The sequence below is a fragment of the Sceloporus undulatus genome, chromosome 8, assembly GCF_019175285.1.
Source record: "Sceloporus undulatus isolate JIND9_A2432 ecotype Alabama chromosome 8, SceUnd_v1.1, whole genome shotgun sequence".
NCBI classification, from domain to species: domain Eukaryota; kingdom Metazoa; phylum Chordata; class Lepidosauria; order Squamata; family Phrynosomatidae; genus Sceloporus; species Sceloporus undulatus.
In genome coordinates, this window is record NC_056529.1 from 27547529 (window position 1) to 27569521 (window position 21993).

Sequence of the window (21993 nt, forward strand, 5' to 3'; positions counted from 1 at the left end):
CGAGAGAAGTCTCTCTCACACTGACACAAGACACACAATGGAAGTCTCTCTCTCACACAGACACACGAGAGTGAAGTTGAGTGTTTACACTATATACAACATTTACACACGAGAGAGAGAGAGAGTTCTCTGACACACACACACACAGGAGAGCGAAGTGTGACACACAAACACGTGAGGTGCCACAAACACACAAGAGAAGCGTTCCCCAGGCGACCCTCCTTCTTCTCAGAGCCTCCGAGGCCTAGGCCCTTCCGAAGCCTCCCTCTCTCCCTCCTCCTCCTCCCGCTCGCTCCGCCCCGGAGGCCGGCCTCTTCGGCCTCGTCGTCGTCGTCGTCGGGCGGCGGCTGGCTGCTGCTGCTGCTGCTGCTGCTTCTTGTACACGCTGCCTGGGAAAATGGCCGAAGTCGGGGCCGGCGTGGAGGCGCGGGCCTTGCTGGAGCTGCAGCGGGCGCCAGTGGAGCCAGGGCCTACTCCTCCCCCGGAGCCGGGGCCTCGCGTGGCTCCCTCGCCCGCCTCAGGCGCCTCCTCCTCCCCGGAGGCCTCCTCCGCCTCCTCCTCCTCCTCCTCCTCGGCGCCGCTGGCCCGTCTTCTGGGCCGCGACTTCGAGTTCCTGGTGCGGCGTCCGGCGGTGACGATCGGCCGGAACTCTTCGCAGGGCTCGGTGGACGTGAGCATGGGCCGCTCCAGCTTCATCTCCCGGCGGCACCTGGAGCTGGCCTTCCGCGCCCCGCACTTCTATCTGAGCTGCCTCGGCAAGAACGGCGTCTTCGTCGACGGAGCCTTCCAGCGCAGGAACGCCGCCGAGCTGCGCCTCCCGACCCAGTGAGTGCCACAACACAACACAACACAACACTGGCAGCATCATGGCTATGCTGCTGTTGTTGTTGTTGTTTGGCTTCGAGGCCTTCCCACGCCGCACACCACAACAACGCCACACATGCTGTACCGCAACAATGTTGTTGTTATGTTGTTGTTGCCTTCAAATCGTTCCCACTACACACTACACAACATTATTATTATTATTTTGTTATTGTTGTTGTGTGGCTTCAAGGCCTTCCCACTCTGCACGCCATCACAACACCACACATTGTTGTTGTTATTGTTATGTAGTTGTTATTGCCTTCAGGTCGTTTCTACTATACACACTATACAATAACGACATTGTTGTTGTTGTTGCAGTTGTTCTGTACTTGTTGAGTGCCTTGAAGGCCTTCTCACTATGCATAGTATAACAACACTGTACAGCAAGAATATTGTTACAGTATTGTCATTATGTTGTTGTTGCCTTCAAGTCTTTCGCACTGTACACACTATACAACAGCATTATTATTGTTACTATTACTTAGTTGCTGTGTGCCTTCAAGCCATTCCCACTATAAACACAATACAACAACATTATTATTATTTAGTTGTGTGCCTTCAAGCCATTCCCACTATACACACTACACAACAATATTATTATTCTTATTATTATGTAGTTGTTGTTGTGTACCTTCAACTCATTCCCACTGTACACACTATATTATTATTACTATTATGTAGTTGTTGTGTGCCTTCAAGGCCTTCCCGCTATAACAACACTATACATGCTGTACAACAATATTGTTGTTGCTGCTGCTGCTGCCATCAAGTTGTTTCCACTATGCACACTATACAACAACATCATCATCTTCATCGTTATTAGTATATAGTTGTTTTGTGTGCTTCCAAGTCGTTCCCACTGTACACACTACAACAACACTATACATACTATACAACAACAATTCCGCTATACACACTAGACAACACTTTACATACTATACATTATTATAATTATGTTGCTGTGTCTTCAAATCATTTCCACTCTACACACTAGACAACACTATACATACTATACACTATTATTATGTAGTTGTGGTTGTGTGCCTTCAAGTCATTCCCACCCTACACTAGACACTAGACAACAACTATCATTACAGTGTTGTTGTTGTGACTGTGTGCCTTCACATCATTTCTGACTTAACGGTGATCCTAAGGTCTTGGCAAGATTGGTTCAGAGGATAATAATGATAATCGTAATAGTTGTAATAGTTATAAAACACACACACAACATACTAATGATTAAAAATCGCTTTGCAAAATACAAAAGTTTTAAGTAGCGTATAATAGTAATAGATTTAAGAGAGTTGAAGTTCGGTGCGCTGTGTGTGCCTCTGACCCCAGGCAACACAATGGGAGTTGCGGTGACAATCCATGGTTATTTTAAGGGGAAGGGAGCAATGCGCTTGGCCCTCCACATTTGAGGCTTTCACTTTTGCGGATGTGATTATTTGCGGTTTCGGTTAATACGTTCTCTCTAGGAACCTCCAAGTCCTCCAGCGCAATTCTCTGACCATAGAGTTGTGGTTGCAAACCTACAAGTTCCTAGAGAGATCACTTTTGTGGGTCCTCCAGCGTGATTTGATGATCAACCTTTGGCAGATGTTGATCACAGAGTTGCACTGGAGGACCTGGAGATTCCTAGAGAGGTGTTCTCTTGTGGAATTAAGAATACACTCACCCCTCCATATTTGCGGATTTGGTTATTCACGGATTTGATTAATATGTTCTCTCTAGGAATATCTCGGTCCTCCAGTGCTACTCTATGGTCAACTTTAACTAAATGTTGCACTGGAAGAGCTAGAGATCCCTAGAGAGAATACTCTACTAGGCCTTTGTAGCTCCTCCAGAGAAACTCTATGGTCAATGGCTGGCAGATGTTGACCATAGAGTTGCCCTGGAGGACCTAGAGATTCCTAGAGAGGACACTCTACTAGGCCTTTGTAGCTCCTCCAGTGCAGTTCTATGGTCAGCGTCTGTCGGACGTTGACCACAGAGATGCACTGGAGGACTTAGAGATCCTTAGAGAGGTGTCCATCCTCTCAGGTAAAAACATGGTGTTTGTGTTACTTGCGGTTTTTCCATATTCACGGGGGTCTTGTGCCCCTGATCCCAGCAGATGTGGAGGGTCCACTGTATATAGGTTTTTGGGTCTTGGGAACTGGAGTTGGTGGTGCAAAAGGAAGAGGAGACGTGGTGAGCCTTATAAGCATGGTGAGTTTTATAAGTCTCAACAGTGATTCCCAACCTTTGCTCCTCCAGATGTTTTGGACTTCAGCTCCCAGAATTCCTGACTGCTGCCCAAGCCCAAGCTTCTGGGAGTTGAAGTCCAAAACACTTGGAGGACCAAAGTTTGGGAATCCCTGTCTTAGAGGATGGGAGTCCATCCTACAGAGAGGAATCGACATACAGCTGTATGGTGGGGCCTTGGGATCTCCTGGGGTTTGGTTCCAGGACCTCTGATTGATATCAGAACCCATGCTTTGGTCATGGTGTGCCTTCAAGTCGTTTCCAGTGGTTTGAGGGTTGGACTACGACTCTGGAGACCAGGGTTCGAATCTCCGCCGATCTGCGAAACCCACTGGGTAACCTTGGTCTCTCTTAGTGGATCTTGGGGAGATGGATGGGAACAAGGGGCCCTTCCGCACTACACAATGGTCCAAAACATACTGCGGAAATAATCCAGTTTGAGACCGCTTTAACTGCCCTGGCTCAATGCTAGGGAAATCTGGGGATTGTATGCTGTTTAAATGATACATGCATCCTAAGAGTCCAGAAGCCGCACCAAAGCCACACTCCAGTCCTAAGGAATGGAGTGTAGCTTTGGTGCATCTTCCAAAGTCTTAAGACTCATGCGTCATTGAAACACCATACCTCCACAGTGACCTGAAGCAGCTTTATTTTGGCCTGTCTGTATAGGGCCTATATGTCAGAGGAAGCAATGTTCATTGAAGCTCATAGCTCCATGAACACTAGAACTAGAAGTCCCAGTCCAAAACTCGAACTCCGATAGCACATTGGTAAGACCCCTTCTTTATGATTAACTCAAGTAGATCCCAGGTTGTGCCTTGAAACGAATTTCAAATAGGTTTTTGGGGGAGATGGTGCTGTTAAATGAAACCCCGGAGAATAGGGGCTGGGTTTTTTTTTTTTTTTTGGGGGGGGGGCTTTTTGGGAATGTTGCTAGGCATTGGTTGAGTTTTAGAAATATTTAGACTTGTGCTTACTTTGAAGGGGATTTGCGCACACATACACACGGGGGGCTTGCTTGTGATTATTCTATATATGGACAGAAAAGTCCAAAATGGAATCGTAGCCTGGCAGGGTAGCATAGCTCACTTACGTTTTGTTTGTTTTCCTTTAAAAAGGATGTGAAAAAAGGTTATTTGAATGTCTATACCAACAATATGAAACAATATTGACAATTCCAGTTAGCAACAAAAGGGATGCACTTCTGCTAAGTAGTAAACATATATCTTATGGCTGGGCACCAGATGCTTCAAATGGCCCTGAAGGTGAATATTGGATCAAATTATAACTCTCAATATGAGAGCTGTAAGTGGAGGAGAGGGAGATACATGGGAAGGCCCAGCTCTGAAAGGAAGAAAGTATATTTTGTGGTGTGTGCGGCTGCTTTTTTTCTTGTTATGTGCCTCCAAGTTAGCTCTAGATTATGGGAACCCTATCATGGAGTTTTCTTGGCAAGATCTCTTTGGAGGAGATTTGCCATTGCCTTCCTCTGAGGCTGAGAGAGGGTGACTTGCCTGATGTCTAGTGGGTTTCCTTGGCTGAATGGAACAGGAATCCAAACTCAAGTCTCCAAGAGTCCTAGTCCAATGCACATACTCCACACTGGCTGTGAAGATTTGTTTAGAGGAGGTTTGCCATTGCCTTTTAGGCGCTGAGAGAGTATGACTTGCCTAAAATCCCCTAGTAGGTTTCCACGACTGAGTAGAAAATCAAACCCTGGCCTGCCTGAGTCCTAGGCCAAATCTGCACTGCAGAAATAATACGGTTTATTATGCCATGGCTCTGTGGTATGGAATCCTGGGATTTGCAGTTTGTTGCAGCACCAGAGCTCTCTGGGAAAAGGAAAAATATCTCTCAAAACTACCAATCCCAGGATTCCATAGCATGGAGCCATAGCATTATTACTTCAGTGCAGATTCAGCCTCAGTCCAATGCTCAATCCACTGTACCTGTGCTTCCCACACTTTAGTTCTTCATATGTTTTGGTCTTCTGCTCCCAGAATTCCTGACTGTTGACCAAGCTGGCAGGAGCTTCTGAGAGTTGAAGTCCAACGCACCTGGAGACCCAAAGCTTGGGAACCACTGCATTATGCTATGTTGAAGATCCTCATCTGAGGAAGAGAGAAAAGGCCCTGCAGTAGATGTGTGGAAATGGGATTTGGTCTGCAGTACAACTTTGGACCATTACTTTTCGGACTACAGTTCCCAGAACACCGCAGCCATCATCTCAGTTAAATGATTCTGGGAGTTATAGTGCAGTCCAAACTGCCACAGAGAAGGATCTAGGGGCAAAAATTGTTTCTGATCTTGATGGTGCCGATTATATTCAGTGCAAAAAGCTGGGTTTGTTTTTGTTATCCTCACTGGAGTAGTTTACAGAGAAACCAGAAACAAGACTCTCCTTGCCTGCAGAGTTGCAGTACTGAGAGAAAGAGGGGGGAAAGCAAACTCAGGCAGTCATTATCCAGATCTTGCAAAGACCTGCTGGGATGGAAAAATGTTGGAGTGATGTGGCACTGAAAAGAACTGGTCTCACAGCAGGGCGGCTGCCTCCCTTTTTGCCCTGATGAATAGAAGCGGTGTGGATGTGTGTGGGGTGAGGCGGGTTTTTTAGTTGAAATAAGATCACTGGAGCAGATCTTGGAGGGGAAAATGATAATCTGGAGAAGGTGGTGCAGATGTGCAAGGAGAGAGTTCATTTTTGGATCAGAGAGAACCGTGTCATCTTAGCAGGAAGAAATAGGAATCTGTTTCTGCACGATGCTGGGGAAGACAGTTATTCATGATCCTAAAAAGCATAGTTGGTTGGTGCTAATTAAAAAACTAGAGGATCGAGTCTCCCCGAGGCAAGTCTGGTAGTACTGGATATCTTTCCTCCTTAGGGAGTAGGTGGTTCATTGTGGGAAGAGAGAGAGAAAGATTCCTGAGGGATGCCAGATTGTGGAGGTGGAGAAAGTTTCCGCAGATGGAAAAGGAGCAACAGCTGTCTTTCTATCCCAGGGACACACTTTGTCTGGGATAAATAGAAGGGGAAACACCATGGCTTACCAAGAATGGACAGATTACACAAGGAAGCATGGACTTGTTTTGTCAGATCCTATGGAAACAGAAAAGAAAGTAAAATGCTATATAAGAACCTCTGACTCTTGTTTTTTCCAATAGGATTGAGTTGCCAGATCCTATGGATCCTATGGAAACAGAAAAGAAAGTAAATTTGTTCCTTACATAAAATGGCAAAATCAAGGTTTGCTATTTGGAATTTATATTTTATTTGACTATTTCCAAGCCATCGATGGCTGAATCCATGGATAAAGAATCCGTGGATATGGAGGACCAGCTGTGTTTTCTTTTAGAGTGAGGAATAAATTATTTAAGTCAAGGTGGTCCCATATCTACTGCCCCAAAACTATGTAAGCAGAAGACTTTTATGGACAATGCCAGATCGTTGCAATTCCTGCTTGCTTTTTCTGGTTTTTAAAAATAGGAGTGAGTATGTTATGTCTGCATGAAACTGTGGAGACAAAATAATTTTCTCTGCTTTAGTAACATTGGTGGTTTCTTGTGTGTGTGTGTTTTGGCCTGGTCCTTAAACTGGCAGGACCTTGTAGCTCCATTTGTAACAAAAATTAAACATTTGCAATTATATTTTTAATAAATTGTACTTTTAATACTGTATATTATTCATGATGATTTTATGTTAAGCCAATTCGTGTATAATATGTGTTAAGTTGCTGCAGTACCAAAGGGACTTACAATTGGAATTGATAGTGGACAGTTAGAGCGGAGAGGAAAAGCTGCATGCATGCATATATATATGTATGTATGTGTGTGTGTATGTATGTAAAATGCAGAATATCCTTTCTCTTAAGGAAGAGCATTGGGGTGCAAACAAGTTCTCTCTTGGCTTTGCGCCATGCAACCATTGTGTGTCCTTCTAAGTCAGAGATGCATCATATTCTATGAACCTGGAAAGGAGCAGGAAGGAATGACTTGGAAATGGTGATAATGTTGGACAGGTTTCCCTGAAGGACAGTTAAGCAACCCTGAGGGCCTCTAGACGTTCTGGACTTTGGTTTCCATCATTTCTGACCATTGCCATCCCTCCACCTTTCCTAGCATTATTGCCTTTTCTAATGAGTTGTGCCTTCTCATGATGTGGCCAAAGTATGACAGCCTCAATTTAATCATCTTGGCCTCCCAAGTCAGGCTGGATCTGTTCAAGGACCCATTTGTTTGTCCTTTTGGCTATCCACGGTATCCTCAGCACTCTTCTCCAGCACCACATCTCAAGTGAATATGTACAGAGATCTTGTATAGCACCTTTGAAACTCACTGAAAGAAAGAACTTGGCAGCACAAGCTTTCATAGACTTAAGTCTGCTTCTTCAGATGCATTTGAGGAATGTGGACTTAAGTCCACGAAAGCTCATGCTGCCAACTTCTTTCTTTCACTGAGGTGTTGCAAGATCTCTCTACATATTCTACAGACTAACACAGCTATATCTTTGAAACGCACATCTCAAAAGAGTTGATTTTCGTTTTATCCACTTTTTTCACTGTCCAGCTCTCACATCTGTACATGGCGATGGGGAATGAAACGGCTTGGACGATTCTAACTGTAGTGCTTTGTTGTATATCTTTACTCTTCAGGATCTTGTCTAGTTCTTTCATGACTGCCCTTACATTGTATCTAGCCAAGATTCAAAGACAAAGATGTTGTCTTGGTGCTCCATGTGAACCGAGCATGAGAATCTTTACATTGCTTGGAGGTACCACTATGCTGTTTCTGAGGACAAGCAGTGCTTCTTCGACTGACCAATTGATGTGTAAAGATAGAAACGTCTGGCATATGGATATGGCCTATCATCCCTCGGGCATTGCATTTTAATATCTTTCAACGCACATAGTGTTGTCTCGATGCATCATATTATTAATGTTTTCAGCACTTGATACTTGGAGGTGGTGGGATAGGAGTCAACGTACAGGGCACCTTCCTTACCAGAGAACCTCAGGCTGCAACTCTTGTCACATTTTATAGATGCCTTTTTTATATTAAAAAATAGGTTTCTCTGTAGGCTGTTTTCTTGTGTTTAGTAATTTAGTTATAAATCCCCAGCCACTTACTTTCTTGGAGGCATCGGGGCTTTGAAATGTTTCTTTTTAGAAGGCGATACCCTTGGACTATGTCAGTGTAATTAATTTCTCCTTGTAAAACAAGCCGACTTCCCCCCATCCTTTTGTGAAGCCAGCGGCATTCTTGTGCTTCTCCCATAAGCTCTTGATTTACTTGTGTACATTTCTTTGGTGCCTTGTAACTTCCTTTCCTGAGACGTAAACCTTGTGTCGAATTAAAAGAGGACAAAACAAGCTGTCTGTACTCTTTCTTTGAAATGGCGGTAAAGACCTGAGTTTTGATGTTCATAAAGGGGAGGGTTTCCTTCAGGGTTTTTTTCTATGCAACGGGGAGTCCTGAACCATAAAATGCCTTCTCAGTCACTGCTTATGATCGGAGTAAACAAAATAAACTCTAGTCCCCTCCTTTTCTGAGTTGTAAAAGAAGTGATGTAACTCTTCCCCTGCTTTCTTCTGGGATGGAATTTGCCCTCTGGCTTCTTGCAGGTAAACAGTTCCAGGTTTTCCTGCGTTCTATGGGGCATATCAGGAGTGTAGGCCTTAAAAATAGGTTTTGCTGGGATTCCTTCAACCTCAGGTGGTCCATAAAATGAAGACCACAGGTTGTGTGGGTCAGTGTTTTGTCCTACCGGAGAGTGCTTGTTGTTGTTGTTGTTGTTGTTGTTGTCTGCCTTCAAGTCATTTCCAACTTATGGTGACTCTATCACAGGATTTTCTTGGCAAGATGTGTTCAGAGGAGGTTTGCCATTGCCTTCCCCTGAGGCTGAGAGCATGCGACTTACCCAAGATCACTGAGTGGGTTTCATGGCTAAGCTAGGCATCGAACCCTGGTCTCCAGAGTCATAGTCTAACACTCAAGGAGAAGTGCATGGAGTATGAATACAGTGTGCCCTTGGTATCCTCTGGGGTTTAATTCCATGGGTCCCAAAATCTATGGATGTTCAAGTCCCCAAAATACTATGGCATAGTATAATGGTGTCACTATATAAAATGGCAAAAATCAAGGTTTGCTTTTTGGAATTTATTTATTTTACTATTTTCAAGCTGGGGATGATTGAATCCATGGATAAAATATGGATATGGAGGGCTGACTGTATAACTAGAACTTTGAAAAGTTATAGTTTGGGTTGTAACTCCCACAATCCCATCACCTGTTTCAGGATGGAAAGGAGGTTCTGGGAGTTGTGGGTTTTTTTAATGGTTAATTCAGACTCCTGGAGTCTTGGAACTCTTAATTCTCCAGATCTCAAAAGATCATTTCTTCTCTTGGAGGACTCTACCTGGATCCTGTCATAGTTGCTCAGCCCTGAATTTGACCAGTACTTCTAAGGCCCATAGAGTACAATGGTTCCTTCCTTTCCTGGAAACTAGCCAGGGGCTACCAGCCACTGTCTCTCTTGGATTAGCACTGCTGTAGACAACTGAAGTGCTATAGGAAGCATGTTAAGAACAGTTGTGCAAACCGGAATGGAGGTGGTTTTGAATTCCTATCTTCTGTTCCCTTTTGTTATGGGTTGTATGTGTGTGTGGAAAAGCCTAAATGCTCCGATGTAGTCTTTTAAGTAGTACTGTTCTTAGTGGCACTGCACATCATGACTTGTGCTTTTTTGTGTTTTGGTGACCTTAGCAGCTGCCTGGACGCTCTATTCTTGTGGTTACAATGATGTTATCAGGATAGATATGTGTGTGCATGCGCTCAGAGAAAACAGTAAACTCTCTTCTCAGAGGAACTACTTTGACCACATAACCGCTAGTTCAAAGCCAGAGCTATTTCTAAAGTGATATGTACTTAACTATTTTCTAATGATTCTTTCCTCTTACGTTCCATTTGTTGTTGCACAGTGTTCAGGGGAACAAACAACTCAATAATGTTCCTTTTACTCCTTTCAAGATCCTTTTGTATCTAGTGCCATGTCTATGGAAACAACACTTTTGCTTGATCTTACTGGTTTCTTTATCCTCTTGAAAACAATGGAACAAAGGGACTTACTCAAATCTTTCCTAGTGCTTCCTATATTGGTATTGGTAGCCCACATGGTGTAGTGGTTTGGGCGATGAACTGGGACTCTAGAAGACCAGGATTCAAGTCTCTGTTTGACCATAAAAACCCCAGTGGGTGACCTTGGGCCAAGTCACAATCTCTCAGCCCCAGAGGAAGGTGATGGCAAACCTCTGAATAAATCTTGCCAAGAAAACACTGTGATAGGTTTGCCTTAGGATCCCCATAGGTCAGAAGGCAAGAGATTGTGCATTGTGCCTTGTGCTACCATTTTACTACAGTAAAATTGTTATTACTAATCAATACACATTTGCCATTTATGAAGGAATCAGAGTTGAAGTTGGACAGTAGAAAAAGAGGGAAGCCAGACTCGAAGGTTTGGAGCACAAGTTGAGTCTCTTATCTGGAATTCCAAAATTCTCCAAAATCCAAAATTGTCCACATGAGCAGCTGTTTGCTTTCTGATGGTTCAGTGTACGCAAATGTCATTTCATGCACATTATTAAAAACAGTATGTATAAACTTACCTTCAGGCAGATTATAAGGTGTATACAGATCATAAATGATTTTCATGTTTAGTCATGTTTAGTCTCTCATTATGTATATGCAGATATTCCAAAATCAAAAATAAATAAACCCAAACTCCAAAACACTTCTGGTCCCAAGTATTTTAGATAAGGGAGACTCAACCTGTACCGACTTCATAGCCCTGCTTTTGAAGGCCAGGTAGACTAGCCATAAGGGAAGGTGCCTTTGTGTCTTGCTTCTGCGCAGCATCTGGCTGCTCTTTGAAGCCTGGAAAAAGAAATCTTCGTTGAATTTCCCATCCATTCCAGCAGGGCCTCTTGTTATGTTCTTCTGTTCATGGTTGTTGGAAGCTGTAGGGATTGGGGAAGCCAAATTGGGAATATACTTTATGGGGAGGAGGAATGAGTCCTTAGTTTGTGGTTGACTCATCGGTGGTGGCAGGGTGCAGATTGGGCATCCATTTCTAGCTGACTGTTTATTTTGGGATGAGCCACTCCAGATGCCCAGCGCCACATCAAACCACCTGATGTTGTGTACTCATGTACTGCTGGGGCTGTCTCTCTGACTCTGTTTCTCCAAGCCAGCGATGTCTGTGTGTTCTGTGTTTGCAGAGCCAAAGGGCGCTCTATCCCCCCTGAAATTCATTACACAGCCAGTCCCTGTTTGGCTTAGTGCTGCACAGATGTGGAGGAGCCAGTTTCCTGTCTCTAGTTCCGAGTGGAAATGTGGCATCTGTGGTCGAGAGACATGTCTTGTGTGTGCTTTGGAACACCGGAGGTTTTTTTCCCTTAGCTCTTTCATGGTTTTGCATGGCAGCAAGGACTCCTTCCTTCATGGTTCTGCCAGACAGCTTCAGGCAACTCCCGTTGGTGAGGTCTCATTCAGATCAGTGGATTTGCACAGCATGCACTGTTTGAAGATGGTCCATTTTCTCCCCTCCAGTTTCTAAGAATCTTTTCTAGAAAACCAACAGCTTCTTTCTTGGATGTTGCCAGCTGAAATTTTGCCATTTTTGCAGACAAGGAACTCTGGCCTGGGGTATATTCAGTTGCATACTTGAGATGGTTGAACAGAATGCGTTACCTACATGCCTTTGGTTGCAATTTGCAAGATGTGTGGCTCAAATGGATTCTCTTCCCCTCCCCAACCCACACCCCAAGATATGTCAAAGAGATGCAAAACTTGCAGACTAAAAATTTCTGAACCACCTCTGTATTTTTAGAAAGAAGAAGGAGGCTCATTGGCAGTGTAATGGCATAGAAGCAGTTGGCTCAGAGGATGGGGGAAATGGATTCTTCAAGGCTTACATCTGGCGCAGTGCATTTACATTCCTTCAGGCCAATTGATTAAAAAATGACTGTGGATACATTCTTGGTTTTCAGTGAGACAATAAAAAGTGCCTTTGAGCCGTTCATATCCATTTTGCTAGGATTATTCCTTCTGTTAGACCAGGGTGGGCATAATGCAGTCTGTGGGGACATGTGGCTCCTGGACCCCATTTGGGGACCTCCCGGTCCCCAAATCATGCAGATAGTCTCCCAAAGGTATTAAAACATACAAAAATACCTTCACCTCTCTTCCATCAGTACCCCAGAACCCTGTACTACTTCTGGTACCACCATTGTCCTCTGTGACATCCTTCCTGCCACCATTTTCAGATGTATTTGAAGGGTCAGTAGAGATATTTTGTGCTTGTTATGGGAGGGGGGAATCCATGGGTAGAATTGGCCCAGTCCCCCACATAGTTGACCATCGCTGCTTTAAACAGACTCTCTAATGCCTTTGGGAAGAGTAGCACATCGATTGCTATTTAATTTTATATTCATTGTGTTGACCTCCTAAAAGGAGGAAGTGGTACTTTTTAGACTTTCTGTTTGGGTACCAAAATAACTGGCTTTGACTACTGTATATCTGTACCTTCGGTGGAAGTAGAGCATTTGCCTTTTCAGCCGCAGGCAGCAAAACGTCTTGGGCCAGTCCCGATCTGTGCCTTCTGTAAATGTTAGTACAGTCTGGTGAATGAGGCAAAACTTGCCAAGAAAGTCATTCAGAACTTACTTGAATGGATCTGACCTATTAGTTGTTTGTGGCCTAAAAGGGATACAGGGAAACTCAGTAACAGAAGCTGCTCTGTCTGCTTATTTCAAGAAGACTTAAGCCTATGGCTTTGTATAAGCCAGCAGTAGTATAAGAGGAGTTGCAGAAGTGGAATAGAAAGTGCAAATTCCATACTGTTCCCAGTTTTAAGGCAAAATTACTTAAGCTTGACATGGCAGAGAGATAAATACATTAAATACTTGAGCGCCTGTGCTTTGACACTTCATGGTCTCAGCAAAATGTCCTTTAAACTAACACAGTTGGGAAGCTTCAGTATTTAGTTTGGTATCCACGTTGTTCAGTTCACATACACATTGCGATTGCAGCAATTGTTGTGGTTGTACTTGCTGTGGTTCTGTGTTTTTGTTGTTTTATTGCCTGTATCGCTGTGGTTGCTGTGGCGTTTGTTGTGGTTGTGTTTTTTTTACTATCAAATTGACTTTAACTTCTGGCAACTCTGTAGAATGAGAGACATAAAGGATACTGATAGCGACAGTCCTGCAATCTCAGGTCCATGGTTTCCTTGATGAAATCAGTCCACTTGCAGTGCCTTCTTCCTCTTCTACTGCCTTCCATTTTATCAAACAGATCAAAATCATCTTCCATTGTTTAAAACATTCTCATCTTTTCCAGTTTATTTAAAGTTTGGATAAATGCATGAAAACTTTAATATTATTTAAATTTTAAAATTGTGCTAGATAGATGAGTAAAATGATGACAGGAGAGTTGTGAAGGCTTTCACGGCCGGCATCCGTAGTTTTTTGTGGGTTTTCAGGCTATGTGGCCGTGTTCTAGAAGAGGTTATTCCTGACGTTTCGTCGGCATCCGTGACTGGCATCTTCAGTTGCAGAAGAGTTGATGTAAAAACAGTTAAAAGGAGGGAGAGATGTATGAAGGTATTGAAAATCAGATGGTGGCATACATAAGAAAATTTGGGAACCACTGATTGAATTCATCACTGCAGGAGAGTATTTGACATATCCCAATATACATTCAGACCTCAAAAGATGGTGCCACGTGGCAAGAAGCCTGATTCAGTGCTCCATTGAAAGTCATGGGCCCTTCAGCATACCCTCAACTCCATTTGAGACTCTCTGGAAATTGAATCTTGTTAGTTGTTGTTAACTGCTGTTAAGTCGACTTCCTCTTACGGCAACCCTATGGATGACAGACCTCCCAAATCCCTGATCATCAACTGCCAGATCATTACCAGATCTTGCAAATTGGGTCCTCCTTCATTGAGTCTATTGGCTTGTAATGCAGTTGTCCTCTTTTCCCATTGCCTTCTGTCTTACCAAGCATTATTGTCTTTTCTAGTGAATCCTATCTTCTCATGGTATTGCCAAAGTAAGACAGCCTCAGTTGAGTCATCATGGCTTCTAGAGAGAGTTCTGACATGATTTGCTCATTGTCGCATTTATTCGTATTTGGGGTATTTGTACATTATCTCTAGGTCTCTCCTCCAGATTTTGCATCCAGTTTCAAATTGTCTTGCTTTTTCTTCCAGAGGAGAAGATGGAGAAAATATTACCCACATATATGCATACATGCAAATCCACAACATGCAGGTTGACTTAACTTGTGTAATGCTGCATTCAGAATTTGGCTTCCCTTGGTGTAGAATTGCGCTGTGTGCCTGTTTTTTAATCTGTAGAATATATATGCAGCCTTGGCTCTGGGTTGTCCAGGTAGGTTGGATTAACTGACTTGTGAATTAGGCTGTTAGCAAACCTCTAAGTCTATTTAATGGTTAGTTAACTTCCCTTCATGCATAGAGAGAGTGGAATGAGTTTGTGAATTTGAGATTTCTCTATCTCTCATTTTACTTCAGGGTAATTCCACTGGTTTTTTTGAAACCTAAGATGTTTTGGGAGACCTCTGAGGGAGAGCAGCTGGTTCCTTCAAAGAAAACTTTGCAATGATGAATGGCCCATTAAGAGAAAGTTGATGGCATAGCAAGTGTAATTTACATAACAATTAAACCAGTCTAGTGTATCCAACAAAGATGCTAACACAGTGCCTCTCCCTTGGAGGTTTTGCTATTAAGTTACTTTATGAGGTGGACTCTGTAAATGGTTGCATTTTGCTGCTTTGGAGTGTGAAAATGCTGGAGGGCGGGTAGTAGTGGAACTGCAAACTCTCCCCCATCATTAGAAGTACTATATCTGGCCAAGCATTTGTTGTTGTTAACTGCGGTCAAGTTGATTTTGATTTATGGCGACCCTTGGATTAGAGACCTCCAAGTCTCCCTATCATGAATAGCCCTGCGGACTTTGCGCGGCTTCCTTGGTTGAGTCTACCCAACTGGATTGTGGTTTTCTTTTTCCCCTGCTGCTTTCTACCTTACCAAGCATTATTGCCTTTTCTAGTGAGTCCTGTCTTCTCGTGATGTGGCCAAAGTACGACAGTCGCAGTTCAGTCAGCTTGGCTTCTAAGGAGACTTCAGGTCTGATTTGCACTAGAACGCATCGATTTGTCTTTTTAGCAGTCCACTGTATCCTCAGAAGTCTTCTCCAGCACCACATTTCAAATGAGTTGATTTTCTTGTTGTCAGCTCTCCTACTTATTGTCCAAGTTTCACAACTGTACATAGAAATTGGAAATACAGTGGCATTGACCATTCCCACTTTAGTATCTTCAGGAGCTTCTATAGTTCCTTCATAGTTGCCCTTCCAAGTGCTGTGGTGCATCTGCACAGCAGAAATAATGCAGTTTGGCACCACTTTAAGTGCTATGGCTCTGCCCTAAAGAATCCTGGGCTTTGTGGTTTTGTGAAGCACCAGCACTGTTCAGCTGAGAACCTAATATTCTTGTAAAACTACAAATCCCAGGATTCCATAGGCTGGGGCTACAGCACTAAAAGTGCTGTCAAGCTGCATTACTTTTACAGTGTAGCTGTACCCCTAGTCTTCCGATTTTTCGACTGCAGTTTCCATTCTGATTAATGACTTTCTCCAGTCCTCCTCCATCATGTTCCCAGTGCTGATGCTGCTAAAGAAAATCTTCCAGCTTGATGAAGGATGAAGAAAAAAGAGGGAGGTGGGTGAGCATTAAAAGACTAAAAAGAGGCTTCACTGTAAGGAGGTTTGTTAACTGAGGTATGCCTGCTTTTATGAAAAATGTTTGAGGTAGATTGCGGGGAGTGTGCGCTGTGGAAAGAGCTCAAGATCCTGATAATGCTTCCAAGTAACACGAGCTTCTGTTTTGTATTTGGTTGCACAAACCATTCTTTGTGTATCTTTGACACACAGTATGCGCATTTCCTCCTTCTCATTGTCCCAGTGCTGGGTCTCAGGGTGCATGATGCTGACATCTTGCTGACGTTCGCCATGTCTGCTCAACGTCTGGCAAAGAGACCTTCCTCTGGGAACCACCTTACTTCCAAGGTGGAGGAAAGAAAGGTGTGATATAGGGAATAAAACAATTGCAGTGTGGGAGAAAAGGGAAAAACTTTGCTAATCCTTCCTTTGAAACTCTCACATTGGTCGTCAGTGAAAGCCATCCCTCTTTTATTATTCTCAGGCTTGTTCAAATCTGTTTATTATTAAACGTTGTTCAAACAACCGTACCAAGATGTATTGACATAGAATGGTTGGCAGGCAGAGTACAGAAAGTGATTGTCCAAGTGCTCTGCCATTGCTTGTTTCTAGATATCCAGATATTTACTGGGTCACTTGAGATGTCTTTTAAAAATATGTATATATTATAAGTAAAATGAATCACAAGATGCATAAAAACAACAAATTAGGAAACGCACAACACATCATTCTCCATTATTAGCCCAATTAATTACAGTATTTAAGAGTGTGTACTGTATATACTTATGTATAAGACTAGAAAATTTAGTCAAAAATTGACCCCAAATCTCCAAGTTAACTTATCCATGGATCAATGTTAAGTACTGTAACTCAATGTTAAATACTTTAACTCTTATTTAAAAAAAGAACAATCCCTTGGTGAAAGGCAAAAATGTAATCTGCTTCATCCTCAAGATCCTTTGTTAGATGCCCCTAAGTTTTACCCTTGACTTATCCATGGGTCATATCAAAACCTATAATTTTGGCCCCAAAACCTGCCCTCAAGTTATGGATGCTTTCAATCCATGCTTATAGTCAAGTATATATGGTAAGTAAATATTTGGAGGTGCACGCTCCCAATTCTTTTCCCCCCCACATTGGATGCTATGAGGAACTGTATTGTAAACCCTAAGCATTCGATCAAATGTGGACTCTGGGCCCAGAGATTTTTGACAGCAGCTGTTAATGTCAGAAGCGATTAATGCTTACATAGCAAGAGACATTTACAAGATTTAGGAGCGTTACGAGTATCAGGGCTTGAGGGTTCCTTTCCCTTCAGGTCTTGTTCCTTATTTCACTCTTCTTGTCTGGGTTGAAATCAGCTTTAATGTGCAAAGTAATAACCGGTGGTCATGGGAATTGTCAGCAAGCAGCCAGAGGCTTAAGGCTCTAAGACTGAGCAGAAGAATGGATTTCTAGGTTATAGAATGCTGCATGTTGTCCCATAGAAAGTGATTTTTTATAGATTTATACTAGGCTAGTAATCATTGGTCTTCTCCTAAGGTTTGAATCTGCAGTTTCTTAATTGTGACCTGTACTGAAAAATAGCCACCAGTTGCATCTTTGTAGAGAAGGTTCTGCCCAAATCTCCACCTCACTCCCAAGTCACATTAAAGTTACTTTGAGAAAACACTACCCACAGATCTGTCAAAGCATTCTTCCTTCTTAGGTAGGAGGGAAGTCCTTTTCTAAGTATGTTGTCTAAAAACTAAGTACTGTATGCTTGTATTATATATCTGAAGAACAAAAGGTCCAGTGCTGTAGAGATTCTGTGATTGTAAAATGGGCAATGGTAACTTAGGGAGTCTTCTACCTTCAGAATATATAATGCCTAGAATAGAGAGTATGAATCTGGTGGACCTCCATCTTGAACATATTTGTTCACAAATGGAATTAAGGGGAACCACACGTACATGTCCCCAAAAATGTCTCCATCTCCAGTGCCCTGCAAAGCTCTGAATACATTAGTCAGCTTCTCCATTAAAGCAGTATTCCATGTTCTTGCCCACCAACTGTGTATATTTCAATTTTTAAAATCCTTTCATTTGCAGGAAATATCTGCACAGGATGCCACAAGAAGAAGGATTAATTTCTTGTGCAACAGGTCTTTGTTCGGCCCAAAGAAAATGGGAGAGTGATAACAACTTGCAACCAAAAATGTATACTTTGCCTTGTAATGGTCAATATGTGCACATCTTTACGCTATATCAATAAATGAAGAAAACTCCCCTTGTCCCTGCATTTTCTCCTGCATAGAAGGGAGATGGAAGAGCTAATTCTATTCAGTTTAACAGGTGCATAATGCCACCTGTATACATTTTTAAAAGAGCTTTCTCTAGTCAAGACATATAGATGTATAAACCTTGCTTCAGTACTATTGGCCCCGTACAGACAGGCCAAAATAAAGCTTCTTCGGGTCACTTTGGAGGTATGCTGTTTAAATGATGCATGTATACTAAGAGTCTGGAAGCCACACCAAAGTCACAATCTGGTTCTATGGACTGGAGCACAGCTTTGGCTCATCTTCCAGACTCTTAGGACACATGCATCATTTAAACATCATACCTCCAAAGGTGACTCAAAGCAGCTTTATTTTGGCCTGTCTGTATGGGGCCATTGTTCTTACTAAAATGTAATACTGTACATCATTTTAAAACTTGCATACCTGCATACTAAAGGTATCTTTAGTAGAGACAGCTGTAATTACATGTTTTTGTTATTCCTCCTCTTCCCCCATATCTAAACCCAAAGTGCTCTCTTAGGGATTGAAAGCAGCTGTTGGGGTGTAGCTAAGAGGGGCTGCTGAAGCTTAGGAACTCCTCTTCTCAAGGGTCTGAAATTGACATAGTTTATCATCCTCCTGGGTATTCTTCAAGGCTCATTTGTTGTCCTTAAGTGGGAAGGGACTGGGAGGAGTTAGACAGAAAATGCTGGAAATATTTGGCATGTATATAGATGTTGGGTCCTGAAAGGTGGCCATTGTATATGTACACTTGGGGTGGGAGGAAGAGAAGAGGGCATGCAATTTTACAGTTGATCGATCGGCAAGAAAACCCAAGTTGTGGCTACCGCATTATGCAACATGTAAGCACTGTTGTGCTTTTTGATTCTGCTATTTTCCATTTATTGTTCCCTCCTTTGCCATTCACTTGTATTCTTAACTTAATGGTTCCACATGGTACCTTATCTCCATTTCCATTTAGGAATGCAAAAATGGCTTTTCCGGTTGGAGAATGGAAAAACGCAGATTTTCAGTGTCAGGTTGCAGCAGCATTGTCTGGAATAAATAAGACAATGAAGATTTTAAGGTGGGGGGGAAAGCATGTTTCTGCTCTAGGAAACCCTACTGTAGTTGTGTGTCCCTGTCTACAGTGGAGAAGACAAACAGAACGTCCTCCAAAAATCCTTACTGAGTCTGCATGAAATGAAAAAGGGAGAAACAGACAAGCCTGTCTTACTAGTTCCCCCAAGAATTTTAAAAGGGAGAGACAATGTGCGCATAGATCTAAAAGTCACAAGAAAGGTGGAAGATGGTGGAAGAAGAAAAATGTCCCCGGATACATTTTGGAAGATGTTTTGAAGTGGTCTCTGGAAGATTAAGAATGCTTTTGTCATACAAGGCTTTCTTGATCTAGTTGTTGCATTTCACAAGTGCATTTTGTTAGTTGTAGATAAAAGGTTTGCCGAAACTTATTGAACTGCTCTTTTTTGTTCTGCTGTAGGGAACCATCTCTATTCTTTCCAGGTTATATCTTCCTCTGGTACAAAGCTTCTCTCAAAGAAGTCATATCCAGGAACACATCTGCTTTGTTAACTGTAAATAAATAAATCAGATTAAAAGAAGTCAAAAGGAATGCAAGAATTGCTGTGGCGGATTTGGGCAGGAGCTTATCTAGTCTAGTATTCTTTTTTCAACAGTAGCTAGCCAGCAGTTTCCTCTGGAAGCTTACTAGCAGAGATGAATAATAAAACTTTCTTGCTCAGAGGCAGTCTGTTGTTAAAATATCATAAAGGCAGTAAAGTTGTAGGATATGGCTACCAGCTGTGGATAACTTTTAACATTCAAAGTAGCAGAAGTGGCCATTTGCAAAGCACCCAGAATGTACCCAGCCCTGTACAAAGTTTAAACATGCACACAAGATAGTCTCGGTTTCAGTTTACAATCTAGTCAATGCGACAGTGGGGAAAAGCAAGACAGGGGCAAATTTGGGTACCGGTTCTTCAAGTGACATTCTTGTAATGACTGCCTCAAATAGAAAGAGTTTATGGAGGGAAGGAGACAAGTGACAGCTGGTTTCTCTGCCAACTGGATGGAGTGACTACTCCTGTCCCACCTCTTTCTTTCTTTCTCTCTCTGCAGAAATAATCCACTTTGAGACCACTTTAACTGCCCTGGCTCAGTGCTAGGGAATTCTGGGAACTTGTTTTATGAGACATTTAGCCTTCTCTGTCAGAGAGCTCTGGAGGCATGATAAATGACAACTCCCAGGATTCCCTAGCACTGAGCCAAGGCAGTTAAAGCAGTTTTAGACTGGATTATTTCTGCAGTGTGTTTTGAACCTCTGCTGCTGAATGTGAAGCAAGGTAGCTAGATCCACATTTGTTGGAGTATACAGTATGTATTTTGGAATTTTAATAGCATCCTTTTATTAGTGTTTGAGTTTCTTTCTTACTTTGCTTTGACTTTTGGAGTTTTTCCTCCTCTGGTACCAGCCATGTATAGCATGAGGGTTAACAAGAAAGACACTTAGAGCATGCTCTGCAACATTCGTGCATTGAGAGAAGTCTGAACAAATGTGCAATTTCATTCCAGTCTTCCCCAAAAAAGTGGTTGCGCTCAACTCATTTTTGTTTTGTGGCATTTTCCCCTCTGTCACTTTTGAACAGGGAATTCTCACCACCACCACCCCAAGGCATATTGTGCCTTGCCTTTGTCTCACAGTGATGACTGTTATCCACAAACGCAGAGTTATGAATGAATGAATGAAATGTTGTAAAATGGACTCTGGTATTTTGCAATCGGACACGGGCGCATGATGCAATTATGGAACTTCCTCTTTTGTTTCCTTGCGCGGCCATTGATGGGCAGCACCAGAGAGCTGCCAAGTTGTGACGATGCCTGTCTTTCAGAGGGTGGTTCTTTTAACGGTCTTCACTGAGTCACCAGACCACAGCACTATTGTTCCCTCTTAAAAACTGCTGAAAGTCAATGAATGTTCTCAAGTCTGCTTCTTTTGAGGAACTGTAACTCCCTCACAGACTGGTTTGAGACATCATCTTCATCACTGCATAGAGTGAGAGTAGAGGAGTCCATCTTGCACCATCCTTTATTATCGAATATAAGTAATTTTCTTATAATCTTTCAACCACATTCTGGGGTGGGGCGCAGGGTTTAGAAAACAAATGCAGACTTCCTTTGGTGTGTGTTTCGTTCTTGTTGCAGACTCTTTTCTAGCATTTCCTCCATGATTGACCAAGATAAGCTAATCTGCCAGAGAATCTACACCTTCTTCACACTCTTTTCTACAAGAAAGAGACAGAGTTCAGTAGCTGTGAACATGTGCCTTGTATCCAAAAAGTCCCAGGCCTGATCCCTGGAATCTGTAGGTAGGACCGGGAAGGACCGGGTCCGAAACCCTGGAGGATTTATTGCAAGTCAGTGCTAGGCATGGCCACATTTGTCAATTTTGCCTCTCCTGCCCTACCCCCGAGTAGTAAATTTGGTTAAATTTTAGTTGACCTATTCCTGGTGAACATAGGCAGAGCTGAGTTGCATGGACCTATGGGTCTGAAAGTTTTGTTATGAAGAGGATCGCTGCTTTTAAGAATACCCTGTTGATGTTTTGCCTCTTAAACAACTCATCCAGTGGATCCCAAACTTTGTCCTTCCAGATGTTTTGGACTTCAGCTCCCAAAATTCCTGTTATTTAAGAAGGTTAGGGCTTTGGGGAGCTGAAGCCCAAAACACCTAGAGGATCAAAATTTGGGAACCCACCGGATGAATCAAATGTGTCCTGTTATCAAAATCTCAGTGTAGGAGCCACTTTTC

General features: G+C 42.8%; 1 protein-coding gene across 2 annotated transcripts in view; it reads left to right on the forward strand.

Moving 5' to 3' along the window:
• The first annotated feature begins 314 nt into the window (after positions 1-314).
• Positions 315-21993, forward strand: part of FOXK1 (forkhead box K1) — a 46597-nt gene continuing 24918 nt past the window's right edge. For both annotated transcript variants that reach the window (XM_042437415.1, XM_042437416.1), the window contains exon 1: positions 315-825. In XM_042437415.1, the coding sequence (XP_042293349.1) occupies positions 398-825 (428 nt within the window). In that variant the 5' untranslated portion in view covers positions 315-397. The remainder of the gene's footprint in view (positions 826-21993) is intronic.